Consider the following 21,820-nt stretch of genomic DNA (forward strand, 5'->3'; position numbering starts at 1 on the left):
GTGATATTAAACAATGGTGGGACATTGGAAAAGTGCAAATTAGAGTTTTCTGTCAGCAATATTCATCTTATTCAAAAAGGACATTAAAGATCAGAATACAAGACTTGGAGAATGAGATTTCTGACATAGAAGAAAAAATGATGGCGAGGAATGGACTTCAATTGGAAACTGCCCTTTCTGAGAAAAAGCTTCAGTTGAATAATTTATTGTATGATAAAGTGAAAGCTGCCCTTGTTAGGGCACGTTTTATCCAAAAGAAGGACATTGATGGACCTACAAAATACTTCTTCAATTTAGAACGAAAGAATAATCAAGGAAAATTGATGGTTGGTTTAAAAAAAGATGATGGTGTTGTTACTTATGATTCTTATGAAATGAGAAGAATTGCTGTTGATTTCTACTCTGATTTATATGCCAATAATGTCACAGATTCTAATTGTAGAGATGAATTATTTTCATACCTTAAAAAGTTGACGCCTGAACAACAGGAGGTTATTGATTTACCAGTTACTTTTCAAGAAGTGACAAAAGCTGTACATGATTTATCATCTGAGAAAGCTCCAGGTCTTGATGGGTTTCCATCTGAATTTTATAAACATTTCTGGAATGTGATTGGAAAAGATTATTTTGAAATGCTTTTAAGTTCAATACAGACTGGGTCTTTACCTAAGAGTTGTAACAGGGCAGTGTTGTCTTTGTTACCGAAGAAAGGTGATTTGTATTGTTTGAAGAATTGGAGACCTGTTGCATTAATGTGTATAGATTATAAAATCTTTTCGAAATGTATTGCCAATAGATTAAATAATTATATGAGTGTATTAATCATGAAAGAACAATCATATTGTGTAAAGGGGCGATGTATTAAAGATAACCTTTTTTTAATGAGAGATGTAATAGATTATGCAATGTACAAGGATTATGATTTGGGTTTAATATCTCTTGATCAAGAGAAGGCGTTCGACAGAGTTGAACATGCTTATTTGTTTGATTTACTTAAGGCTTATGGTTTTGGAAATGGTTTTATCTCATGGGTTAATTTATTGTATAATGAAGCTGAATGTATGGTCAAAATTGATGGTGGATTGAGTGTTCCTATTAAAGTAAAAAGAGGAATAAGGCAAGGGTGCCCTCTTTCAGGGCAACTCTATAGCCTTGTAATTGAACCACTATTGTGTAAATTGAGAGAACAGTTGACAGGTTTACACATTGAGGGGTCAAATATTTTAAATAATGTGAAATTATCCGCTTATGCTGATGACATAACTGTAATAATTAGAAACAGTGAAGATATTAAAATAGTTTTAGAAAATCTTAAATGTTATGGAAGAGCATCATCGGCAAAAATAAATTGGACAAAAAGTGAAGCCTTATGGTGTGGTTCAGAAAGATCTAATGTCCCACAGCTGCCAAATAATGTCACTTGGGGAAAAGATGGTTTTAAGTTTTTAGGAGTGTTTTTAGGTTCTAAGGTTTATAAGGAAAAGAACTGGGAAGGATTACTGGAAAAAGTGCGTCTCCGGTTATCCAATTGGAAATGGTTAATTCCTCAGCTCTCCTACAGGGGAAGGGTCCTGATAGTCAATAATCTTGTTGCCTCAACATTGTGGCATAAAATGGCTGTATTGGACCCCCCTGCTGTCATAAAGGACATTCAGAAATGTCTTGTTGACTTCTTTTGGACCGGTCAGCACTGGCTGAGACCTGCTGTACTCTACCTACCTCTGAATGAAGGGGGGCAAGGATTAATTGATATTGGCTGTAGGATTGCTGCTTTTAGACTACAAGCTGCCCAGAGACTTCTGTATGGGAAAGACGTTAGCTGGGCTCATGTGGCTTGTGGTCTTTTGAGGAGAGGAGGACAACTGGGTTTAGACCGACAATTGTTTTTAATAAATTTAAATGATACTGTATTAGTTGAAATAACTCCTTTTTATAAGTCCGTTCTAAAATCATGGAATGCTTTGAAAGTTGTACGAGAAGAAGGAATTGTAAGAGGATCATGGATTAAAGAAGAACCTCTTCTTTATAATCCTGCTTTACCTATAAACATCTTGAACTCTCATTCAATGCAAGCTGCTATGGTGAAGGCCCAGTTCATAAAAGTTTCTCATCTGTGGACTAAGAGTGAATGGATGTGTTCAAAGGATATAGCAGCAAAGCTTGGCATTAAATCACTTCGTGTTGCTGAAAGATTAAGGACTGAATTCTTATCTGTAATACCATCAACATTTACAGAGTTATTGAAAGACGAGGAAACAAAACCACAATATATTAATGAGATGGTTGAATTTCCAAATTTAGGGGTAAGTGCAGCTGTGGAGACAAGGGCAGGAGATGAAGGAAAGCTGTTGAGTTTTAAAACTCCAGAGCTTAATTTGTTTGCTGATATAGGAAAGAGAGCGATGTATTATACTTGTGTAAAAGTAATGCATTATGAGTCTTTAAAAGATGTTTTAGACTCTAAATGGCAAGGGATAGATGGGTTAGATGGATCACCTAAAGGTAGTTGGAGGACTCTATATAAACGTCCTATTGATAAGAGAACCGGTGATCTACAGTGGCGTATAATACACGGGATAATAGCTACTAATAGACACAGGGCACATATTGATCCAACTGTAAGGGATGAATGTCCTTTTTGTTTTGAACATGAAGATATGTATCATTTATTTTTGCAGTGTGAAAGATTGAAGCTAATGTTTTTATTGTTGGAAGATTGGAGTAAGAATTTGAATTTTGAATTTACTTTAAACGGGTTTATTTATGGCCCGAAGTATAAATATCAAAATAGAAAAACTGATGTCTTAATTAATTTTTTATATGGTCAAGCAAAGTTAGCTATATGGCTAACAAGGAAAGAAAGGATGAATGGGGGTGTTTCTACTGATGTTAACATGACTTTAAAAGGACTGATATCTGCCCGGCTTACTGTTGAGTTCACATACTATAAAATGGTTGGAGATCTTGATGCTTTTAAACAAACTTGGGCTTTGAATGCTGTTTTATGTGATTTAGAAGATGGAAATTTACACATGAATGTATGAGATTTTTTGTATATTGATGTAAATTTATGTATTTTGTAAATACTGTTTTATTGGTAATGTTATAATTGTTAAAATAAAGAAACTAAAAGTCAAAAAAAAAGTCTCGCTCTCTCTCTCTCGCTCTCTCTCTCTCGCTCTCTCTCGCTCTCTCTCGCTCTCTCGCTCTCTCTCTCTCGCTCTCTCTCGCTCTCTCGCTCTCTCTCTCTCTCTCTCTCTCTCTCTCTCTCTCTCTCTCGCTCTCTCGCTCTCTCTCTCGCTCTCTCTCTCGCTCTCTCTCTCGCTCCTGCCGTATTTCCTGCAGCCTATCGAGGAGCGTACGCTCACATGGATCCATAATCGGCCTGTGGCTTTTGCGCTTCCTTTTACCACCACGGGAGGCTGATGATGTCGGGGTGGTAGGGGGATGAGATGGTGTAGAAACGGTCGAAGCCACTAGTGTGTTGGTGATGGGAAGGTCAGATAGAAGTGGGGAAAACTGGGATTGGGGGTAGAAGGAAGTGCCTGATCTCCCTGAGCAATAATGCTTTCCTCCTCCTCATCGTCGCCCTCATCGTCTCCCTCACCTGCCTACACAGAAAGAAAATGTAGGCCTACTCCCGTTTCAAACGTCCTGACCAAATCAGTAGCCTACCATTCTCAGTAAATGACAGTTATAAAGTAATCAAAATAATAAAATATAACATAACTTAAATTTAAATGTACACATTGAATGGATTTGAATGTACACACATCTCTCTCTCTCTCTCTCTCTCTCTCTCTCTCTCTCTCTCTCTCTCTCTCTCTCTCTTTTTCTTTCTTCTCGAGAAGGGCACACAGCATTGACTTCTAGATAGGCTACACATACAACGTTGTTTACATACTGAAAAATTTGATTCTGTATTCCTATGCTTTATGAATTCACTCAGCCAGCTAAGTTGATTCAATATTTCTGGGTAGCCGAAACTTAGCTGCCCCGCACCACTTCTGCACGCCACCTTCCACTTTTTGTGCGCCCTGGTGAATTTGTCACGGGCACTTTTCCAGTCCGTTTTTACTTTATCTATGGGTTTTCCCATCACGGTTGCAACCTCTCTCCATGCATTTTCCAACGCTATTTTATTTGAGTGTAATTGCGATGAACTATCGTATAAATGTGGATGAATACGTATAAGTTCGCATAATTTTTCCTCTTCGCCTGCCATTCTATTCAAACCTTCTTCTGTAAACACAATATACTTGAATTAATGTACAATACTTGCAATGTCGCATAGTATTGCGTGCATCGGCGCGTCGCGTATCAAAAACTAGGACGACACATTTGGCTACGCACCGACGCATAATGGCGGCCGAAGCGTAACCATGCGTAGCCTCGGGGCGTATGCGTACAGATGCGTTGACTATGAAACGGCCCTAATGATTAGAAGAGTACGTTTGTCAACGTTTCTTGCTAGCTGTAACTTATGTGTATGAAGCCAAATGATCTGCCAGCTAACAGCAGACCTAGCAGCTAGACTAGTAATTCAAAGCTAGCTTAACCTACTTGTCCAATCCGTGATTACGAAAGATAAATCAGGACTTAATTCAAGTCTGTGAGTTGATTAAAGTGAATGTTATTTGAGCATGAATGTACAGTACATGAGAGCTTGGTAAGCTATCTAGGAAGCTAATATTATTTTTCTTAATTTAGAATCCTGCACATGGAGAGAAAAAGAGGAAATAGAAAGATCACTGATTTTTTTTCAAGGGTAAATTGTGCTTATGTGATAATGGCTGTTGTTGGGGGAAACTGTAGATATCAGGGATGCAAAAACAGTGCGATTTTTCAGCGCCTCCCGCCTAGTGTTTCTTTTACTCTCTATGGTATCTGCAACTGCATCAAATTCTGCTTAAGAAAAACCCCTGTCAATACAGAACGAAATATGATGTAGCCTATTTTGCCACCAATACTGCTGACGTTGTCTTTGCTGTATCAGTAGGCTATATATTCATGTTAAACATCCAAATGTAGACTGGTCTGTCTGTCGGAGCACAGAGGCACACAGTCACAGACAGCATGTGAAGTTCGTGAACGCCGAATTCCCTTGTCTTTCTTAACTTTTTGTGTTTGAATTAAAAAAAAATTAACGATGTGCTCGAAAAAATAAGTCAAAGTGCCCGTCTCAACGAGTTTCCCCGTAAACGCAGTCAGAGAAAGAAAACGGATGCGTGTCATTCCCGGTATTATGCTGCGTTCGTGGTTTCCTGGGGAATTGTAGCTAGATTCTTTATTTTATTGCAATGTTATATTGTCCTAAAATCAATTTTTCAATGTGTACCTCTTGCATAAATATATATATAAACTCAGTCGTATTAAAAATGTTATGGCATGACAACCATATCTGTTAAGTAAACAAATTTGACAATCGCCCACTATAGATCATAATCTATAAAGGTGAGAATTAAGATATTTCATGATAATTCAGTTTGAAATAAATAAATAAATAAATAAATCGTGCCCCCTCAAAAATGAGTGCATGATGCCCCTGAAAGAGACAATCTGTTTATTAATTATATCTAATATAGAAATATAACTAAATATATCTATTTACTATTAATCTATTTTTTTTTTAAACAAAGGGCTGGGGTATGGGGGACCTTCAGAACCTTTAATAATTACATTTTAGGGGACCCCCCAAGAGTCCTAAGTCATTTCGAACCCTGGGGACAACCCTTTTAGACCATGCACCGGGTGCGCCAACCATTTTTCCTGTTCTTAAACTAGCAAAAGTGGATCCGTACACACCCTAAGCACACTTGCGCCTTGTGCTTTAGACCATGTGCTTAGATCGTTAAAATAGGGCCAATTGGGTTTTCATGTATTATGGGGACTTTCCATAGAGATAATGATTTTTATGCTGTACAAACTGTATATTCTGTCTCCTAACCTTATACCTACCCCTAAACCTACCGGACACAAGTCAAATCACCTTTATTTATAGCGTTTTTTACAATGCAAATAGTAGCTTTAAAATGTTGAAAATAATGCAACAAAGTTTGTTTTGGCTGTACTATACATGAGCTCTGGAAGAAAATATTGTCATTGTCCAGCTTAAATAAGTTCAGTGTTGATTAGGGTTGGGTATTGTTTTGATCTTAGTGATTCTGATTCCGGTTCCACTTATCGAATCTGGTTCTTATCGATTCTTGGTTCCGATTGCAATATTTTTTTTGGAAAGAAAAAAAGAGCAAATACATCAAGAAAAATGTTTTTACCTTTTATTCCTTGCCACATTTAGGCTATAACCAGTAGGGTGTAACTGTTAACTGCGACAGTTCGTCAAATAATGAAAGAAATAACATTTTTATAAAGGAATGGTCAGAAGAAATTACAAAAATATTTAGGTTTGTAAACAACAACAACAACAACAAAATATAAAACAGGCAGTTGCTTGAATACATTAGTACTCCACTAGATGGCAACAAGTGATTGTTTAAGAATTTTTCATTGAATCATTCATTCAAGAGTTGTTCAAAACGGTGGATCGTCCATTAACTAAACAAGTATTTATGAATATAACACTGAAACATTCAATCACTTTTTAAAAATGAATTCAAAGTAATATAATTTTTAAATAAACTAGAACATGTTGTCCTGTAGCTGCCCAAATGTATTTACTTTATTTAAAAAAAAAATAGTGATCACAATTAAACAAAACTGATTGTCAGTTTATCCAGAATTATGCAGCTCTAATTCGAAGGTGAATGTCTTTTCATCTGTGTTTTGTACCCGAGTGTGAGACGCTGCTATTGCTAATATTAGCTGTATTTGGTGCGCTATAGCAGGACTCATGGCTGGGAGATTTAGAGGTACTTCCTCCCTTGCACAAAATGTCTTTACCACATGTATTGCATTTGGCAATGCTGTCATCTTTTTTTACAAAGTTTAACCAAACATTTTAATGCTTGCTGTGGTCATAGTGCTGAATGTAATGAACTGTGCATGTGGGTTGTTGATGACAGTATTTTCACTGCCATATGCCATCCATAGACCATCCATGCCAACCATCTTGCATCCAAGGAGTCCATGTGTAATCCATGCTGGTAATGTCATATGTCAAAATACCTGTCTCGGCAAGCATTCTCTCAGTTATGTCATAAGTGAACAGTGAACACACCGGATGTGTGTCAGTTACTCGGTCCTTGCGTTCCTTCTTAAAGTGACAGCAGTTTAATATTCTGAGTAGGGGGAGGCTGCAGACCTGGAGCCGGTAGATATAGGCCCCAAGCAGTTTTACGCCCCTGTTGTTCCTCATGCGTCCAGTAGGGGGAGGCTGTATATTAGTATATGAGCCTAGTCATTTTTTTTTTTTTTTTTTTTTTTTTTATTAAGAACATTATATAGACACAGAACGAAGCAGTCACAATGTAGGACAAATAACAAAACATAAAATAAAATATAATAAAATAAAATAAAATAAAAGGTACAAGACTGGGGTATATAACTAAACACAGAAGATCACCTTAAAGGAAAAGATTAAAAAACTTACAAATTTCGATTGTTTTTAAAGCCTTCTTGTTACAAGAGTTAAGGATAGTCCCAAAGTAATGCTGCAATTCAGCAAGAAAAACACAAAAAAGTGGTTTCTGACCTGAAAATTTACATTTATGTATATAAAATTTTGTTAATAAAATAAGAAGATTTAGTAAGTATAACTTGTTTTCCACTAAATGCTCTTTTTTCCAATTAACAAATCCAAACAAAACATTTTCCCAAAGTAAGGAGAAATCCTTATCAATGTGCTCAATAACAAAAAGGGAAAAGTCTTTCCACAATCTTTTAGAGTAATGGCAAAGCCAGAACAAATGCACAATGGTCTCTGGGTGTTGTTTGCAAAAAGAACAATTTGTGTCAATATCTTTTTTAAATTTCTTCATGAAAGTATTAACAGGATATACACGATGGATAATACGAAATGAAACTTCTCTTATCTTATTAGTAATTAAGTATCTATTTGGGATCAGCCAAACTTTCCTCCAGGCAATATCAAAAACAAAGGTATTCCAATAAACTGTGACATTTGGAATAGCCACAATTTCTTTGAGAAATAATAAACGTATTGATTTATTAGAAGAAGTGGAAGAAAAGCAATATTTCCCCATCATTGTAATAGTGGGGTCTAAAGAAGGTAAAGTAGAGGGATAAGGGATATGTTGAAATAGTCTAATAACTCCAGATGGTATGGCATCGAATACAATAGCAAATTCCTTAGGGGTAATGGGAATATTAAAACGACTAAGAAATTCCTCATAGTTTAATAAAAGGCCATTCGCATTAAATAATTGACTTACAAGCAAGATATTAGCCTCAAACCAGCGCTGGAAGAATAAAGATCTGTTTTTATAAAGAATATCTCTGTTATTCCATATAAAATATTTATGAGGGGAAAAGTTATGTTTGTATAAAAGAGACCAGGCGAGAAGGACCTGCTTATGGAATTTAGATAATTTAGCTGGTATTTTTTCAACATTATAATTACAAAGCAATAAAAAATTAAATCCACCGAATTTGGAGAAAATATATTGTGGAATAAAGTTCCAAACTGAAGTTGGATTTTTGAGAAAGTGTTTGGCCCAATTAATTTTAAGAGTATTATTAAATGTATAAAAATCTAACATATTGAGACCACCATTTTCATAAGTATTCAAAACAACAGATTTCTTGATATAATGTATGCCATTTTTCCACATGAACTTAAGTAACATTTTGTCAATACTTTTGAGAATGCCGTTATCAACATGGAGAGACTGAGCAGCATATGATAATCTGGAGATTCCCTCCCCTTTGGCAAGTAATATTCTTCTCCTCAGAGATAAGTCTCTCTGCAGCCATAAATTAATTTTTTTTTTTAGTTTTCTCAATAATAGGGGTAAAATTAGAAACACATCTATCATTTTGATTTTTACATATATAGATACCTAAATAAGAAATCTTATCTTTAATCGGAATATTATTAATTGTAGAAAGATTGCACTCTTTAATTGAAAGCAGTTCACATTTAGATAAATTTAAAAAAAGACCAGAAGCTTTAGAAAACTTTTCAACAGTGCTGATTGCGATAGGGACCCAAGAGGCATCTCTTAAAAAAAGAGCAGTGTCATCTGCTAATTGGCTGATCTTTATTTCTCTTTCAGCAATGAGAATCCCTTTCAAGGTACTTTTATTAATATAGTGTGAGAAGATCTGGGTGGCAAGGAGGAAAAGATAGGGTGAAAAAGGACATCCTTGCCTAATACCCCTCTGAAGGTAGAATCTGGGTGACGTACCAAAACTAAATTTCAATGAGCAATTACTGTTAGTATAAAGTGTCCTGATGGCATTATTAAAGAAATCACCAAAACCAAACTTTCGAAGACAACAGAAAATAAAAGCATGCTCCACAGTGTCAAATGCCTTGTAAAAGTCTAAAAAAAAAAAAAAACTTTCCTCTGAAATCAATTCAGAATAGTCAAGGATGTCTAAAATTAATCTAATATTATTAGAAATGTGCCTATTTTTTATAAATCCAGATTGAGACTCATCAATTAAATAGCTCATTACTTTTTTAATCTTTGGGCAAAAATTTGAGCAAGGATCTTGTAATCAGTGTTAAGTAAACAAATAGGACGCCAATTTTCTATAAGAAGTGGATCCTTTTTGGGTTTTGGAATCAGAGTAATTACACCCTGTGTTAAACTAGGAGGAAGAGATGTTTTCAGAATACTCTCTGCATAAACTTCTGCCAGAAATGGAGCTAAGGGTTCAGAGAATGCCTTATAAAATTCTGCAGTAATACCATCATTCCCCGGAGATTTGTTGACTTTAAGATGATTAATAGAATCAACGATTTCTTTAAGGGAAATAGGTTCATCACACCGATTTTTGTCATCTACCTCTATGGTATTTAGGTCAATTATTGAATCTAAAAATGAGGATGTGTCATCCTCATTGAATCTAGAGGTATATAACAACTTATAAAACTTATAGCAATAATTAGAAATTGTCTTGGGGTTATCTGTTACAATACCATCAGCAGTGAGTTTAGTCATGGTATTATAATTGGCATTAGATTTCTCTAACCTGAAGAAGTATGCAGAATTTTGTTCACCTTGCTCCATCCATCTCCTCCTAGATCGCACAAAAGCACCTTCAGCTTTACATTTATAAATATCATCAAGTTGGTTTTGTAGTTTAGAAAGCAAAGCAGTTTCAACATTCGAGAGATTTTCAGGGGGCCCATGAGTAATGGCAGCAATTTCACTAATCACTGCCTCTTCCTCAGCTTTCCTAAGCTTAGCTAGTGCACTTCCATAGCTTCTCATATATTTACCAATATCAAATTTTAGTAACTCCCAATTATTACTAAAAGATCGTTCCCTTACTGCTTTTTTCCAATAATGGTTAATAAAATAGTTAATTTTAAGTTTAACTGTATTATGAGATAAAAGAGAGCTGTTTAATTTCCAATATGATGGTTTAATAGAGTTTAAAGTGCTTGCAGAAAGCTTGATTTTTATATAGATAGCCTTATGGTCAGTTAGGGGGGTTGGGAGAATATCAACTGAAGTACTGGGAATGTCAAAGGATTTAGAGATCAGCCAAAAGTCTATCCGAGAGAAATGAGAAGCAGCCTTGTTGTTCCAGGTAAATGCTTTAGTATTAGGGAATTTGGATCTCCAGACATCAATTACATCAAGTTTCTCCATGAATTGTTTAAATTTTAAATTAAGTGAAGAGGGTCGGCCGGGAGGCCATTTATCAAGAGCACTGTCAATTGCAATATTGAAATCCCCACCTATGACGAGCAAAGAGTCAGGGATTTTTTTTAACCAGTATAGAAGTCTGCTTTCTATAAACTCAAGAAAACTAGCATTCTCAGACCTTGAGTTAAAACCATAAATATTAGCCATAATAATAAAAGTTGAATTAAGATCAATGACATGACACAAAAAATGTCCATATGAATCACAGTCCGAGTGTAATATATTCCCTTTAAATGCATTCCTTAGAGTAGTAACTCCAGCAGAGCGTTCAGTTCCATGGGAAAACCAAAGGTCATTTCCCCATTGAGATCTCCAGAATTTTACATCATTAACAGATGAATGGGATTCTTGGAAAAAACAAAAATCAGGTTTCAGTTGTTTTGCAAATAAAAATAATGCTTTCCTTTTCACAGTATGGCGAATACCCCTGACATTTAATGAAAACAAAGACAACAACCTCAAAAACAAATAAATATAAAGAGAACTGTAGAAACAAATAGGCTATGACCTTATGTCAAAAGCTTGGAGCAGAAAAGGGAACGCCCCAATCTCTGCACTTAGAACAAGTGTTAGTGTTAAGTGAACCAACTAATTATATAACATCTTGACAAGTTCCAGACAAAAGGGTTTGAACTATACTTAAAAGGAAATTAAGGCACCAAACCCAAAGTACATGGACCGATCTGCAACATAAAATCCTGGACTAACCAGCCGCAGGACGACAGACTTCAAAGATAACCATTAAGGTGGTAGAATGATTTCTTTGCCTTCAACAAATGCTCGAGCTCTTACATAGTATGCCTTTTTTCCTGCATCCCTCGCACTTTTAACTGCAGGCCACAGCTTTTTCCTCCTCTCTCTGTCTTCTTCACAGAAATCTTCAGCAAAGCGTAGTTTATTATCACGCAGAGTTATTTCTAACAGCCTTCCAAACTGCGTCGCGGTGCACTCTGCTGGTGAATTGGAGAATTACAGGCCTCGGCTTGTCCGTGTTCATTCTTGAACCTAAGCGATGAACTGTATCGATCACATCTGGGAGCTTGATCTTTCCTTCAGGTAGCACCTCCTGACAAATATGAATAACTTCAGCTCGTATGTTCTGATCTGCTTTCTCAGGGACTCCATACAACTTAAGGTTCCATCTCCTGTGGTACCCTTCCAGCTCCCGTATGCGGTTCTCGAGCATGCTGCGGCGCTGTTTTTCTTCATCAATACATTTTTCTGTATTAGTCATCTTAATCTTCAAGTCTTTTACTTCTGCACAGACGAAATCAACGGTCTTTTTTAGTCCTTCTATTCTCATGGCGTTGTTGTTGATCAGTTTCTCCATGCCATCCGCTCTGTTGTTAATCAGGTCAGAGAGAGTGGATATAATATCGTCGCCGGATTTGTCTGTTTTTCCACGTTTACTGAATGGAGGCTTACTTGGGGTCACAGGAGAGGATGGGAAATCTTCAACAGCAGAAGAAAGTGATGGAGTTACATGGGTGGAATAATCATGACAAATGTCAATCAGTAAATTGCTGCCTTCAGGTGATATCATGAGCTCGGAGTTATCGGATGCTGCCGAACTTCTAACAGCTTGATCTAGCAGTTCTTTCCTTTTCCTTTGGGACTTTGACATTTTCCCAAATTCACACTATACAGCTACTTAACAAATTAAGCCAAAAACGAACTTGAAAAGGGACACTTAACTTCAAAAAAAGAGCAATCTAATGCAGAGATCAGGAAAGACAACCGTTCAGAGCGCCATCTTGTGCGACTCCCCATATGAGCCTAGTCATCAGAACAGCAGACCATATCTGTATGATAGCAGCAGACCTTTTTTGAAGCGATACGAATTGAGGTATGTAAATCTCCTAAAGTTATTGTTTTTGATTGTATTGTAATGATGCAACATTTATTATTTATAAATGATTGATGCAATATCAATTCAAAAGATGGGTCAATAATTTATTTCGAGAGGCAAAAGTACTTGATTGCGTCAGATGTTCTGTCTGACTCAAACTTAGCTAACCACGTGTAGGTTAAGCTGCCCTTAGTCTTCTCTTTACCCGCTCTGTCTCACTCACTTTTAAAATTAATTACGTGGCTTAATTACATTAATTACGTAATTAATTACATGGCTTCTTCTGGTAAGACCCTGCTTACTCCTTGCATGTAAACATACTCCACATGGTTTCTGGAGCACATTAGAGTGGATAATCACAAATGTGTGAATTTTTTATTTTTATTTTTTGACAGTCTATGATGTGAACACACAAAATACACATTTATAATAGGCATGTTGTGGAGACTTAGAGATTTGCATACATACATACATGTTGTTGCCGAGAGGAACCGAAAGTTATCCAACCAGGCTCTGGTGGACTTCATTGTAGCAAGAGGAACATTCAGGTACATGCATCAAGAATGCATTTTTTTTTTAACTGCATTCTAAACCAATAGCTTATTTAGTAAATTAAAAACATTTCCATGTATGTTTAAGTTGTTTATGTAATTTTCAGTTTTCTCTGCACAGTCCATCATCAATGGACAAAAAAAAAAAAAAAAATCACAGTGGCTTGACACTTTTTCCAAGTGTTCCATAAAGAAAGTGCCTGTGCCATTGTTCATTGAAGATCAGGAACAAATTGATATTATCTACACTCACCTGACTTCAATTCTGAACAGTACACCCACACACACCCACAGTGACCAGATCAGATTTATTATGGATGTCCTTTTTCCAGAGGTAGGACTTATGTGTTAGTTGTGCTCAGCATGGTGTCATATTTACATTGTTTTTCATGTCAAATAGTTTATCCATAATGTTAGACCATTGCGTTAAAAATAATAGTTTTGTGCTTAATATAGAAAAGGCACTTTTGATTTTGTTGTAAAAAAAACAACAAAAAAACTAAACATGCAAAATGATGCTTGGCTTATTTGGGCTGTGATACATCTCAATTCTTTCTCTGGTAGTCCATCATCTGTGCTCTTGCTGTTGTGGAACATGTGTCCATCTTGGAGGCTGAGGAGAAATTCCTGCGAGGACCTGTCATTGACACAAGGTACTGTAAGGATCCTATAAAGGAAATATTTATAACTAACCATTGTTTCTACCAATATGCAACTTTTGCTTTATTTATTTTTATCAGTGAGCGGGAGCACTTTGACAGCAGGATAAAAAAACAATTAAGAGTGTCAAGCCATAGGAGAGTCTACAGGAGTCATGCTGTTAAGAAATAAGTCATGGTGTTAATACATTTTTTTTGTGAACAACAATATTGTCTATTTCTTTTAAATGACCCTTGGAATTTTAGAAAAGGGTTAAATTGTGTTTGTCTTCATAAAATGCTATGTAGGACATGTTTTGTAGCTGTATGACAACCAATTTTGAATTATACAGCAGATATTTCATTTAGGATCCATATGATTACACAGTACTGTATGTCTAATGGCCTAAATATGGTTAATATCTAAATGTAGCTTAATATAAATTCACAACATCATATATCAGTCAGTCTCCTGTATATAAAAAGTTTATAAATAAATATAAATAATACATTTTACAGTAGGTCATAGGTCTGCAGCCTCCCAATATAGTGTTATTCGCCGTATTTACTTCTCCCCCTACTGGACGCATGAGGAACAACAGGGGCGTAAAACTGCTTGGGGCCTATATCTACCGGCTCCAGGTCTGCAGCCTCCCCATATAGGAGTATTCTTGCTGTTGTCTGTGTCATTAATGTTAATAAAAAAAAAAAGAAAGTGAAGAGGACAGCTTTTAGGATAAGTCTGAGTACCAAGCAACATCTCCAGGTGCTCCCAAAAAAGTTTTGTGCACCCCTGTATATATGAATAAATAGTGCTTAATTATACTATTTTTTTCCACTAGGGTATTTCAATTTTTAATTTTGAACAAAAACAGTACATAGTGTACCTTTTAAATGTTTTGTAATTAAAAAGAAACATTCAGATAGTGATGAATTCATTTATTTGACTTGAACAGCTTTAGACATTAGTATATCACTTCATGAAATTGCATTGATGAACACATGAAATAATTACAGCTACAGGAACTACAAACTCTCTGGTCGTTCAGAAAAGAGACATTCCCCCCCAAAAACCTCAATCTGCCACCTGAACATGTTGAAGGAGAAGCAAACATATGAGATGTTGAACAGATCTGCATTACTACAGCAACTATCAATGTCTGTATAAGCTGTCTTTATAACAAGCATGAGAGCATGACAGTACAATGAGCATCAGACTGTGGACTGGCTGCTGTAATGTGGATTTAATTTATTACAAACCATCTAGAACTCAGAGCTGAGGAAAGACTGAAGCAGGGCTGTTGGATCAGTGTGAAAAGATTTTTAAGATGTGCAAATTAATGTTTTAAGAGGCATTTGTGAATGTATAACTAAATAATGTTTCCAGGAATATTATGGGTTTATAGTTCACAAATGTAAATAAAGCAAATGAATAGAATATTAAACTTGACAGAGAAACAAACAGTTTACAATGACATGTCATCCATTCAGAGGTAAGGCTTTATCTAAAATGTGACAGTAAATAGAACCATGTACAAACACGTCAACATTCAATGATTTTTTTACATTTTCATTTCTTTGTGTTCCAGTACAATTTTATCATTTTCCATTTGAAGTGATATGCATTTTTATCAAATTGCATTTGCAAATCTTCCACATTTATTTGTGTTCCATAAGAACTGAACAAATAACACAATAATAAAAAAAGAGAGCAAAGGTCAAATACACAAAATGGTCCCAATATAACAATAATTGATTGCTGTTTTTTGTTGTTTTCCAGTAAAATACAACAAAAAAATACTAAAATTTACTTGAAAAAAAAAAAGACTTCTTTATAGAGAATATGTTGAATTAAGCTTCTTTTTCTTACCCCAATAGCATTTCACTAAATTTTAACAAATGCTTAAAATATATAGAACCTTTATGTACACACACACACACACACACACACACACACACACACACACACACACACACACCTCCGTCCATTCTTGTGACATGTGCATAACCACCACTTATCTCCATCAGAAAGCAGTTGAGACTGATAGAATGATACTGAAGCTCTGCGTGATACAGGAAGGACTGTAACTACAGTAAGGCCTGGCATGAAAAAGATCCCAGCGCACTACAGTGAAATGCCATCAGATTCTCTATTTAGATCCAAAGCGGTGTGTTAATGGCCAATAACACACTGAACTAGCATGGAAGATTTTAAAGCTGAAACCCATGCAGTACAGAGCAGAAACAAAGTATCAACATGCATCATTTTCTAACCCTATAATATAATATAATAGGGTGTGTGAATGTCTGTGTGTGTGTGTGTGTGTCGGTGATGGAAAGTGACTGCTTTAATTTCAGGAGTTACAGATCAAAACAAACAGCTTTCCAATAAAAGCTGCCTGACACATTCAAGATAATACTGATATTCTGCCATACATGAACACAAACGACAAACAAGCAAAACAAAACAACTGACAAAAAGAAATTTGTCCATATATATATATCTCATCCAACAGCACATGCCAGAAAAACAACAGCTGTTTTTAACGTTTAAAAATGTATAATACTGAAATAAATAACAGCAGGCTTTTGATAACCATCTTCATGTCTTGAGAGTCAGTAGTTTGGGGTTTCTTTATAGTTCTGTAAAAGATATCCAGTGTGCTTTTGTGCATACAAGACGCCTTTGTGAATCTCATGAAAAATAGCATTTTCTTATTTCACCAAAAAAATCTATATAAAAAAATGTATATATACTGACAAGTTTTTTTTTTTTTTGCCTAATTGAGCTTATTTGTTCATCATAGTCTCATTAATGTAATGTAAAATAATAATGAATAATGATATTTATATTGTAAAGTACACAAGGAAGCATAGGTCATAAAAGCATTTGAATTTATGCTGATTTTAATAAAATACACTTATGTCGAGATGGGATGATATTTTGTTACATTAAAGAGACAGTTCACCCAAATATAAAAATTCTGTCATCATTTATTCACCCCCAAATTGTTCCAAACTGGTGTTCATTTATGTATTGTGCTGAACACAAAAGAAGATATTTTGAAGATTGTCGGCAACCGAACAGTTTCTGGTCCCCATTGACTTCCATAGTATTTTTTTCCCCATACTATGGAAGTCAATGGGGACCAGAAACTGTTTGGCTACCAACAATCTTCAAAAAATCTTACAGGTTTGGAACAACTTGAGTGTGAGTACATGATGACAGAATTTTCATTTTTGGGTGAACCATCCCTTTAATACGATGTATGTAATTGTATTACATTCATTATTTATAATCACTGCATTACAATAGTGAGAATTTTGGGGGAAAATATGCTTGTCATAAAAAATGCAATCATAACGTTCCTAAAATTGGCTCCTAAAATTCTTTGTGTCATTTCATTTGATATTTCTTCATGAGATTCACCCACACATAGAACGGTGGAGGGCCCAAACCATCTGAAACCTCATTAAACCTCATTCAGGAGTCTAGATCCCACCTGAACTAACTCTAGCTCTGATATAAACCTGTAAAACAAGGATCTCAGGCCCTTGATATGTACGATGCTGACAGAGCAGGTCAGTATGATGCAAACCCAAACAATCCCATCATGCACTGGGTCTGGTCTGTACCATCTCTTTGGAAATGATTCCTGAAGATCAGAGATGTAAACTTGAGGAAGCTCTTGAGGAAGAGATCGGCTCTGGGACTGTGTATGGATGCTAAGTTTTCTTTTCGCCAGTTACACCAGACATGACTACTTTTTAGCTAATCACCACACGCTACTAACAAATAATAATCTATGTTAATGAAGTCAGCTGAGCTCCAAGATAGAGTCTAGGTTATTTATCTGATATGGATGAGAGCAGAGGACTACAGTATGTTCCGCAACTGGATATCCATGTTAGCTAACATCTGAGAGAAAAAAAAAATCTGATAGGGTAAAGCAATAAATAAAATATCCTAGCATCATACATTTTCATAGATATTTATATATGTATAAGATTATACAGCCCCGTGAACATATTCTGGTTGTGACAGTGGTCTGAAAAGGCATTAGTGTTAGAATGGGTTATTTTGACCTTCATTCTTCCTTCCGTAATGTTGAATAAGTGAAACATCTTTGAAATATTGCAGGTGAATCTCACAAAAAAAAAAAAAAAAAAAAAAAAAATCCAGATTCCACAATCAAAAGAAAATATTATGAGAATATATTTTCCATGAAGTAAATGAAGATTTTTAAAAAGCATTGTTCTGTGTTATATTCACACTATTCTCAATGTTTCTCATTATAATACCATTACTTACGTTTAATAACATTTTTTTATTGCATTTCATTTATTCCAATTATTCGATTCAGCATATGCCAGAAAATACTGTACAATGTGAATATTATTAGTTGTTTTCACATCACAATAATATTTTTTGCAATAAAGCAATGTGAATTTGGGGTGCAAGTGCTTAATTTTCATTAAAATAACATCAAAAATCTTAATAGTATAAAGATGGGCTTCAATTTCTTTAAGTAAAACAGTTTATGTCTTTCTTTTGATTTTGGGGTCAATTGAGATCTGAGCACACACTTTAAAGTTTTTCTGTGAGATTCACCCTTTTAATGAATAAACAAAAGTGATGAAGAGCAAAAAGAGGGATTGGTGACATGGTCTAAATTGCATTCTCTTTAAGTATGTGGCTTATTTACCTATAACAATTGATTTTTTTTTTATTAATATATTTTGGCTCCCTGTTCCTGCCATGTGATTGGCTGAGGTGAGGTGATTGACAGGTCTACACACGAGTGAGGAAGGCCAGATTGAGGCTGCCGGGGATCTGAATGGTTTCCAGGGCCAGAGAGGAGGGGTTAAAGGGGAAGGTCACGGGGTAGATGAGTTTGGTGTCCATCAGCAGCTGAGGCGACTCCTTTCGATCCCGTAAACGCGTCTGACAGAGGAAAGACTCATGTTGAAGCATTCACACACAATGAAAAAGATATAATGACTTAAAGAGCACAAGAACTTTTTTTGAAACATACCTGTATTGTTCTTATGAACAGTACTGACACTCGCTCTTCAAATGCATTGACAGGCGTATACAAGTTCAGCACCTTCACAATCTGGACAGAAAACAAGAAATGATGAGGAAGTGTGTGTGTGTGTGTGTGTGTGTGTGTGTCAGGATGTGTAAAGCAAAAAAATAAGGTGGTGTAAGAACATCCAAAACAAATGATGAGCATGACCAAACAAATCCAAAAGTAGGTCTCCAAAAAAGAGCAAAATAACATTTCAGTTATAGTCAACCATGTCCAAACAAAAAACTTGAAAAACTACGGAGACATGGGATGAAATTTTTTTTTGATGTCAAGTTTCTTGAGGGAACTCAAAAGCATTGAATATATTTTTTCATACCATCTTATATTTCTTCCACCACCATGTCCCTTTAGGGCAGGGATGGAAAACTCCGGTCCTGGAGGGCCAGTGCCCAGCAGAGCTTAGCTCCAACCCTAATCAAACACACCTGAACCAGCTAATCAAGGTCTTTCGGATTAGTAGAAAGTTATCCACCTGTTTCCGCGGGCCGCTACTGTAAAAGAGAACGTGGGTACAACTTCCGGTGAGGCGGCGGAAGTAGCATACCAATGGTATTTAGTGTGCTAATTAGCGAAGATGTTAAGTGTTTTTTGGATCATTGTTTACTTTGCAAAGTTGCAAATCTTTATGAGAGATGTCGTTACAGCGCTCAGGGACAACATCTCAGTTTACTACATTATTAGTTAATAATATCACAATACAATAAACAGTTTTCGTGCCCTTAATTGCTCTTTACTTTACTGACCTTCCACAAAAGTACTGCTGCATGACTAGAGCATCCTGACCCTGCAATACATGAACCCGCTGTCTGTACTTCACCTGTCACTGATGCTAGCACCAAAGCTTTATGATGTTATATTATTGACTCCTAACGTGTCGTGCGTGCCAGAGCCAGTCGCGTTTCCACTGTCATATATGCTATGCGATGGTTATGTTAACCATTGCGATAATAAATACACTCGTTTATGGAAAATATCAGAGACTGCTTGAGGAACGAAGACAATTCTTATTATAATCGTGTATTTATTTAGTTTAATGTTTTATCTGTCTTTTCATCTTTCACAGATTCACACACTCCGGTTAACTCTTCATAACTCCTGTTGTCTTCTCATGAGCTCCCTCTGTTGCTCTGGCTGAAAGGATCAGGATAGATAGACGGAGAGATCGCACAAACGTCCTCGGATTGCAATCCTCGCATAATTTAGAAGAAAATCAATAGAAAGGCTCAGAAAAGTAACGTAAACATAGGGTATGTTATCAATATATTTCTAAATGTGTAAGCCTTTGGATTTAAAGCCTTAGTGGAGTTGTGCATTCTCGTGATCTTAATGGAAGCAGGCGCAACTGAATAGGTATGTGTTTTCTTTTTTATGTGATATAAATATCAGATAGATTTAGCATGATTGATGTGCACCTCGACATAAATTAATAAATTACTATTACTTTAAGTTTTTTTCTTGTAAAACATTGTTCAAATATTGTTGCTGTAATCTTAAAACTATAAGTAAAATACAAACGTTCGCAAGTTTGGATCGTTAAATCTTGAATGACTGTCAACTGTTGAATGAATGAGTGTCACGTCCAGCTTGTTTACTTCGAACCGGAAGACGCTCCCACGTTTGACGCAAGGCCTCATGGGGCGTAGGAAACTTGTGGATAGGCAAGTGAGTTTTTATCAGGGATGGAGATAAACTCTGCAGGACACTGGCCCTCCAGGACCGGAGTTGTCATCCCTGCTTTAGGGAGACATTTAGTATGATCTGTGTTACTCTGATACACTACCATTGAAAAGTTTGCAAATATTACTATGTTAATGTTTTTGAAAGAAGTCTCTTATGCTCATCAAGCCTGCATTTATTTGATAAAAAAAAAAAAAAAAACAGTAATATTGTGAAATATTATTACAATTTAAAATAATGTTTTTCTATTTTAATATAATTTAAAATATAATTTATTTCTGTAATGCAAAGCTGAATTTTCATCAGCCATTACTCCAGTCTTTTGTCACATTATCCTTCAGAAATCATTCTAATATGCTGATGTGATACTCAGTTATTATCAAAGTTGGAAACAGTTGTGTTGCTTAATATTTTTTGGAAACTGTGATACTTTTTTTCAGGATTCATTGATGAATAAATAGTCAAATCTTTACTATCACTTTTTTTGTCAATTTAATACATCCTTGCTGAATAAAAGTATTAATTTCTTCAAAAAAAAAAAAAAAAAAAAGAGAAATAAATACTGACCACACTTTTGAACAGTAGTGTATATTGTTAGAAAAGATTTAATTTAAATAAATGCTACTCTTTTTTTTTTTTTTTTTACTTTTTATTCAATCAAAGAATCTTATATATAAAAAAATATTAAGCAGCACATCATTTGTAATAAATCAGCATATTAGAATGATTTCTGAAGGATCATGTGACACTGAAGACTGGATTTAATGATGCTGAAAATTCAGCTTTGCATCACAGACATAAATTATATTTTAAAGTATATTATAATAGAAAACCATTATTTTGAATTGTAATAATAGTATTTTTTCTGTATTTTTGATCAAATAAATGCAGGCTTGACGAGTAGAAGAGACTTCTTTTGAAAACATTAAAAATAGTAATGTTTCCAAACTTTTGAATGGTAGTGTACATGTTGTACAAAATCTGGTATTTGGTTTTTCCCATATAGAAACATTACCACAGTAAAACAAACAAAGAAAAATAAAATAATAGATAAATAAATAAATATATAGTATAGGTAGGCAATACAAGCCTAATAATATATTAGTTGATTAAATTTTGATTTTTATCACACTGCATTTAAATAAACAAACAAACAAACAAAAAAACACAAATAAACAAGCAAACAAATAAATAAATAAATACTGTTTTA

The 21,820-nt window shown here is 35.3% G+C and overlaps 1 protein-coding gene across 1 annotated transcript in view; it reads right to left on the minus strand.

Annotated features, from left to right (window-relative positions):
* Positions 1-17,112: 17,112 nt before the first annotated feature.
* myo5aa (myosin VAa) overlaps positions 17,113-21,820 on the minus strand; it is a 104,993-nt gene continuing 100,285 nt past the window's right edge. Inside the window, exons 40-41 of the mRNA XM_067389827.1 lie at positions 18,877-18,957; positions 17,113-18,785 (exon numbers count right to left, since the gene is read on the minus strand). Of these exons, the coding sequence (XP_067245928.1) occupies positions 18,633-18,785; positions 18,877-18,957 (234 nt within the window). The 3' untranslated portion in view covers positions 17,113-18,632. The remainder of the gene's footprint in view (positions 18,786-18,876; positions 18,958-21,820) is intronic.

This window comes from Chanodichthys erythropterus, chromosome 7 (genome assembly GCF_024489055.1).
Source record: "Chanodichthys erythropterus isolate Z2021 chromosome 7, ASM2448905v1, whole genome shotgun sequence".
In the NCBI taxonomy this organism is placed as follows: domain Eukaryota; kingdom Metazoa; phylum Chordata; class Actinopteri; order Cypriniformes; family Xenocyprididae; genus Chanodichthys; species Chanodichthys erythropterus.